General features: G+C 39.9%; 1 protein-coding gene across 1 annotated transcript; it reads left to right on the top strand.

Moving 5' to 3' along the window:
* Positions 1-317: 317 nt before the first annotated feature.
* Positions 318-6,329, top strand: elac1 (elaC ribonuclease Z 1). The gene is made up of 5 exons (XM_069683392.1): positions 318-474; positions 1,066-1,272; positions 1,730-1,788; positions 1,925-2,135; positions 5,001-6,329. The coding sequence occupies exons 1-5, from the start codon at positions 318-320 to the stop codon at positions 5,471-5,473; spliced, it is 1,107 nt and encodes a 368-aa protein (XP_069539493.1). The 3' UTR covers positions 5,474-6,329.
* Positions 6,330-6,348: the final 19 nt, after the last annotated feature.

The raw sequence follows: 6,348 nt of genomic DNA, 5'->3' as shown, positions 1-6,348 counted from the left end.
GGCTCCTCTGTCTGATGATTTTACGTTGCTTATTGATTTCTAGGACAGTTTTTATTTATCAGAATTAAAGTTTTGCTAATAATTCTTTAATATTGTGTTTTATTAATTTAAATCAAGCTGTAGTCTTTGAATCGTATAAACTTAAAAGCCAGAAATTTAATTAAATCTACTATCTTACGACAAATGCGACTAACCCTGAACGCCGCACTGTCGCTCGTGTTACGTCATCACCATGGGACTGTTTACAGTGAGCATGGTGCTGCTTCAGCTCTAGTTAAAGTCTTGTTTTAAACAGTTTTCCTGTAACCTTTGGTACGATGACCATGGATATGACTTTCCTGGGGACCGGCTCGGCCTACCCGTCCCCTCATCGCGGGGCTTCGGCTCTGGTGCTGCGGACAGACGGGGAGTGTTGGCTGTTTGACTGCGGGGAGGGAACACAGACACAACTGATGAAGAGCCAGCTCAGAGCCGGTGAGTCACTGCCGCTCCATAGAGTCTTTGCTGCACTTCCTCGTTCTGCCTTTCGTGCCTTCATTGAACGTTTCTGGAGAAGAAGACATCAACTTGACAAAACGTATTTCTAAACGTAACTGCCACCCCATAGACAACTCACTATTAACTCTTTTCGTTAACACTTTTGGTGAGGCTTCCCTTTAATCCTCATATTCCAAAAGTAGAATACAATATTAAGGTTGTTATTCCTTCAAGACCATACATGTTCAAGCACATGAAAAAGCTACAAAACTAGTTTATTGAGTAGTTGTTACTATTGTGTATTACTTTTCACGATTGACACTTAACAATGAAATTACTTTCTATGACTTATAGTATCTCAGGTGAAGGAAGCCTCTGATCTGTACTATGTCTTATCAAGACATAAATCTGTTTATCATACATACAAATATGATATCCGCTAGACATCTCTTTAAGTACTCTTTATATGCTGCATTTTACTAGTTTCGATCTAATTTACTTACTCATGATTTATCTAGACACATTTTCCCTGCTCTCTCCCATTAAAGTATCTGTAAAGTGTACTAATATGTCATGTTTTCTATTCAGGTCGAATCACCAAGGTTTTCATCTCCCACTTGCATGGAGACCACCTGTTTGGTCTGCCTGGTCTTCTTTGCACTGTGAGCCTCAACACCAACCCCGACCCCCAGCAAAACCTCAACTGTGTTGAAATATACGGGCCCCGGGGCCTCCGACACTTTCTAAGAGTGACACTTGGCCTCACAGGGTCACAGCTGCTCTTCCCTTATGCAGGTAGGTCCAAAAAAGTACAACCTGAGCTCTAATTTGTCTACACCAGTGTAGTCTTTTCAGGAAAAAATATATTAAATATGATTTTTGAAACAAACATTTCAAATAGTTTGTCATCTTCAGAATTACTTCAAATATTTTGCCTCAGTGAGTTATGTGACAGAAACCTTCTACAAAGCAGCTGTGCATAAAGACGACTCATTGTGATAATGTACATGTCTTTTTTTCCTCACTCTGCATACTAATTATGTAGTTCTGTTACTGTTATATCAAACTGAAAACATTCAGAAGAAAAAGAAAGTATCCATTTTAAGCAGCAGAGAAAACCTCCCCTGCAGGGTGTGTGCTACACCATTTTTTCAACTACTTCTTCCATTTGGTTTTTGGTTTTTTTGTGTTATTTAACTCAATTTGAATAAACTCCATTCTCATCTCATCTGTATAATGTGTTTTGCTGTAGTTCATGAGCTGGAGCCCACAGCTGACCAGAGTCCAGAGGAAGGACAGCTCAGCCAGGAGGTGTGTGATTAACGTTTGTGTTATAACTGTGTGATGATACAACACACTGTCAACATAGATGAACTCGTACACATACAAACTATGCCAGGAGCATGTAATCACTAATGTTCTATTTTTTGTTTGCATGTCTCTTCAGGTGACAGCAGAGTCTGGTCCTCTGCACCCACAGGAGCAGCCAGGCAGGACGATCTCCCTAGATGTCTCCAGTGAAAGTTACCACCTCTTTGAAGACAAGAAGTTTGTGGTCAAGGCCTTCAGGTTGTTCCACCGCGTCCCATCCTTTGGATTTTGCATTCAGGAGTGTGATCGACCCGGGAGACTGAAGACCGAACTCTTAAAGGAACTAGGTAAATGCACTTTATGTCTTTTTAGATTTCTCTTCCTTTCTACCTCTAAAACTGTTTAAACAAAAAAACTTACTTGCAAGAATGATTTTGTGATTTTTTTTGGGCATCTATTGTGTAGCAATAAATAAAATTAATTCATGGAAATTAGATGAAAAGTAATTCTAAGCTTAATCCAAAAGGCAACTGGACTTGGTTGAAGTTCTTGTAGATGTTTCACCTCTCATCCGAAAGGCTTCTTCAGTTCTAACCTTCAAGCCTCTGTAGGTCATTAGTATGCTAATAGATGTGTAATCAAGGGGGAGTCGTTAACCTGAGCTGTTGACCTAGTATTACTGAGAGTCGTGAGTTGTTTTTGAGGGTGGAAGATTTTTGAAGCCAGTTTTTTTACGCCAGTTTCTGACAGCGATTTTTGAAGCCAGTTATTTATGTCAATGGCGGTGATGTTTGATGTCAGTCTTTGAGGTCGACTTTTGAAGCCGGTTTTTGACGTTGGTATTTGAAGTCGGTTTTAGACGTCAATTGTTGACTTGATTTTTGGTGTCGGTTTTTGACGTCGATTTTTGAAGGCAGTTTTCGATTTTGGTTTTTGATGACGATTTTTGACGTTGATTTTTGAAGGCATTTTTTGACGTCAATGCCGGCGGTGTCAGTTTTTAACGCCAATTTTTGAAGCTGATTATTGACGTAGGTCTTTGTCGTCAATTTTTCAAGCCAGTTTTTGACATCGGATTTCAACATTAGATTTTGAGGGCAGTTTTTGAGGTCGATTTTCGAGGTCGGTTTTTGAGGTCGAATTTTTAAGGCAGCTTTCGATTTTGGTTTTTGACATCGATTTTTTAAGGCATTTTTAGATGTCAGTGCTGGCGGTGTTTGACGTCAGTTTTTTAAGACAGTTTTTGACGTCGGATTTCAACATTAGTTTTTGAGGTCGGTTTACAATGACGGTTTCCGAAGTCGAATTTTCAAGGCATTTTTTGACGTACATTTTTGAAGCAGATTTTTGACGTCGGTTAAGGTCGGTTTTTGACGTTGATTTTCGATGTCAGTTTTTGGAGCCGATTTTTGACGTTGGTTTTTGATGTCAGTGCCGGCGGTGTTTGACGTCAGTTTTTCCCATCAATTTGTGAAGCCAGTTTTTGACGTCAGTTTTCGACAGTTTTTGAAGCTGATTTTGTATGTCGATTTTGACAACAGTTTTTGACATCAATTGTTGACGTTGATTTTCGATGTCAGTGCCGGCGGTGTTTGACGGCAGTTTTTGAGGTCGATTTTCGAGGTCGGTTTTTGAGGTCGAATTTTTAAGGCAGCTTTCGATTTTGGTTTTTGACATCGATTTTTTAAGGCATTTTTAGATGTCAGTGCTGGCGGTGTTTGACGTTCGTTTTTTAAGACAGTTTTTGACGTCTGATTTCAACATTAGTTTTTGAGGTCGATTTACGATGACGGTTTTCGAAGTCGAATTTTCAAGGCAGTTTTTGACGTACATTTTTGAAGCAGATTTTTGACGTCGGTTAAGGTCGGTTTTTGACGTTGATTTTCGATGTCAGTGCCGGCGGTGTTTGACGTCAGTTTTAAAGAGCAAGAATGAAGCCGTTTTTTGATGTCGGTTTTTGACATCAGTTTTTGGAGCCGATTTTTGACGTTGGTTTTTGATGTCAGTTTTCGACAGTTTTTGAAGGCAATTTTTGAAGCTGATTTTGTATGTCGATTTTGACAACAGTTTTTGACATCAATTGTTGACGTTGATTTTTGAAGGCAGTTTTCGGTTTTGGTTTTTGATGACGGTTTTCGAAGTCGATTTTTGAAGGCAGTTGGGGTTTTTTTGACGTTGATTTTCGATGTCAGTGCCGGCGGTGTTTGACGTCAGTTTTTTATATCAGTTTTTCACGTCGATTTGTGAAGCCAGTTTTTGAAGCTGATTTTTGATGTTGTTTTTCGACGTTGTTTTTCGACGTCAGTGTCAGCGGTGTTTGATGTTGATTTTTGAAGCCTGTTTTTTACATCGATTTCTAACGTCCGTGCCGGTGGTGTTTGACGTCAGTTTTTGAAGCCGATTTGTGACGTTGGTTTTTGACGTCAGTGTTTGACGGCGAGTTTTTAAGCCGGTTTTTGATGTCAGTTTTTCACTTCGATTTTTGACGTCAGTCAGTTTTTAATGCAGATTTTTGAAGCTGATTATTGACGTCGGTTTTTGACGTAATTTTTTTAAGCCAGTTTTTGACATCGGATTTCGACATTCGTTTTTGAAGGCAGTTTTTGAGGTTGATTTTCGATGTTGTTTTTTGAAGTAGATTTTTGATGGCATATTTTGATGAAAATTTTTCAAGCCGGTTTTTGACGCTGGTTTTTCGTCATCAGTGCCGGCAATATTTGAAGTCAGTTTTTCACATCAGTTTTTCACGCCGATTTGTGAAGCCAGTTTTTGAGGTCGGTTTTTGATGCTGATTTTCAAGGTCAATTTTCGACGTCAGTGCCGGTGGTGTTTGAAGACAGTTTTTGATGAAGATTTTTAAGGTGATTTTTGATGTTGGTTTTCGACGTCAGTGTAAGCAATTGATTTTGAAGCCTATTTTTTACATCGATTTCTAACGTCCGCGCCGGTGGTGTTTGACGTTGGTTTTTGACGTCAGTGTTTGACGGTGATTTTTTAAGCCCGTTTTTCACGTTGGTTTTTGACGTCTGTTTTTGATGTGGGTTTTTGAAACCAGTTTTTAAAGTCGATTTTTGACGTCAGTGCCAGTGGTGTTTGAAGTCAGTTTTTGACGTTGATTTTGTCTGATTTATACCCAATGCTGTATTACAATTAATGTACAATAATATAATTTGGAGGGGAAAAGTGTAATGATGTAATTTTATGTTCTGCAGGTCTGAAACCTGGGCCTCTTTTTGGCCGGCTAAAAGCTGGAGAGCCTGTAACTCTGGAGAGTGGCCGTGTGGTTTTACCGAGCGAGGTGCTGGAAGAGACCATTCCTGGGAGGAAAGTCTGTATTTTAGGGGACTGCTGCTCAGTTCTCGGAGAAGGACCTCTGAGGTTGTGCAATGGAGCGGACATTTTGGTTCACGAAGCCACCCTTGGGAACGAGCACCGAGAGAAGGCGGTGGACCACGGACACAGCACACCTGAGATGGCAGCAGGGGTGGCTCGGGCTTGCTGTGCGCGGAGGCTGGTGCTGTACCACTTCAGTCAGAGGTACAAACCCTGCTCGCTGCAGAGGGAGGGAGACGAGGGCGATGTGTCGGAGCTTAAGAGACAGGCTGAAGATGCTCTACAGGACAGTGGCGTAGAAGTGACTCTGGCTGAGGACTTTCTGACTCTGCCCATTCCTCTCAATAGATGAAGGCAATGTGTTTAAATTCAAACAGAACAGCTGTCAGTGTGCTGTGCCCTTATATGGTGTCTATTGAATATTGTAAATGGTTTACTCCTGGCAGTTATATTGTTAAATATAACAAGCATGAATCGTTCTGTTAAATTATGGATATTAGCTTTTTTGTTTTCTAAAATAAAGAATGTTTTTTTGCAGGTTTAGCTGAACTTTTGGGTAAATCATCTCTTAGCGATGAACCCTGCATGACTGAAATTGGCAAAACAATCTCAGCTCAAGTTTAATCACAAGTCTGTGTATCGTCATATGGAGTTTGTACCTACGTTATGAGATGTGGATGATCACATTTTTCACGATTCTTAGCCATTTTTAACTCGATCATTTTGGGTTTTAATGTTTAGCTTGTCGGTCTCAGAAAACAGCAGATGACAACAATCTCACCTCAGGGACCATTTACCTCCTTTGTCTGGTTTTCAACAATCACATAAAATGCTTGCAAAATTGGTACTTTTGAACATCTCTACTTTTCCATGAGCTAGAGACAGCTGAGAAAACCAGCGGTGAAGACTGAGTATTGTGCTTGAAAACTCCAGAAACAGAACAGAAGGGGACCATGATCCTCTTTTTTTCCAAAAAGTCAAGATTGGACTTTGTTAAGCGAAGTGACAAATGCGGTAGAGATTTTATTACAATACTTTAATTAATAATTCTCAAAATGGGAGTACTTTTGCAGATTTCTCACAATGAAATCGTATGAATATCACATCATTGGTTTCAGTTAGCTTGTGTTGCTAACATTTCTCCTGGTGCTAAAACCACACTCTCTCTACATGAATGAGTGAAACTTTCTTTCGTGTGATAATAAAGAACATGCGATCATCTCTGAA

Source organism: Semicossyphus pulcher, unplaced genomic scaffold (assembly GCF_022749685.1).
Source record: "Semicossyphus pulcher isolate SPU_LCO1_2020_fin unplaced genomic scaffold, fSemPul1.0.p SCAF_6, whole genome shotgun sequence".
Taxonomy (NCBI): Eukaryota; Metazoa; Chordata; class Actinopteri; order Labriformes; family Labridae; genus Semicossyphus; species Semicossyphus pulcher.
Note: the sequence above shows the minus strand (reverse complement) of the source record. Positions and strands in the feature narration are given on the sequence as shown.

Coding starts and splice junctions, on each gene's coding strand:
- elac1 (XM_069683392.1), top strand. CDS start 318: ATGACCATGGATATGACTTTCCTGGGGACCGGCTCGGCCTACCCGTCC. Junction 475..1,065: donor GAAGAGCCAGCTCAGAGCCG/GTGAGTCACTGC, acceptor TTTTCTATTCAG/GTCGAATCACCAAGGTTTTC. Junction 2,136..5,000: donor CGAACTCTTAAAGGAACTAG/GTAAATGCACTT, acceptor TATGTTCTGCAG/GTCTGAAACCTGGGCCTCTT.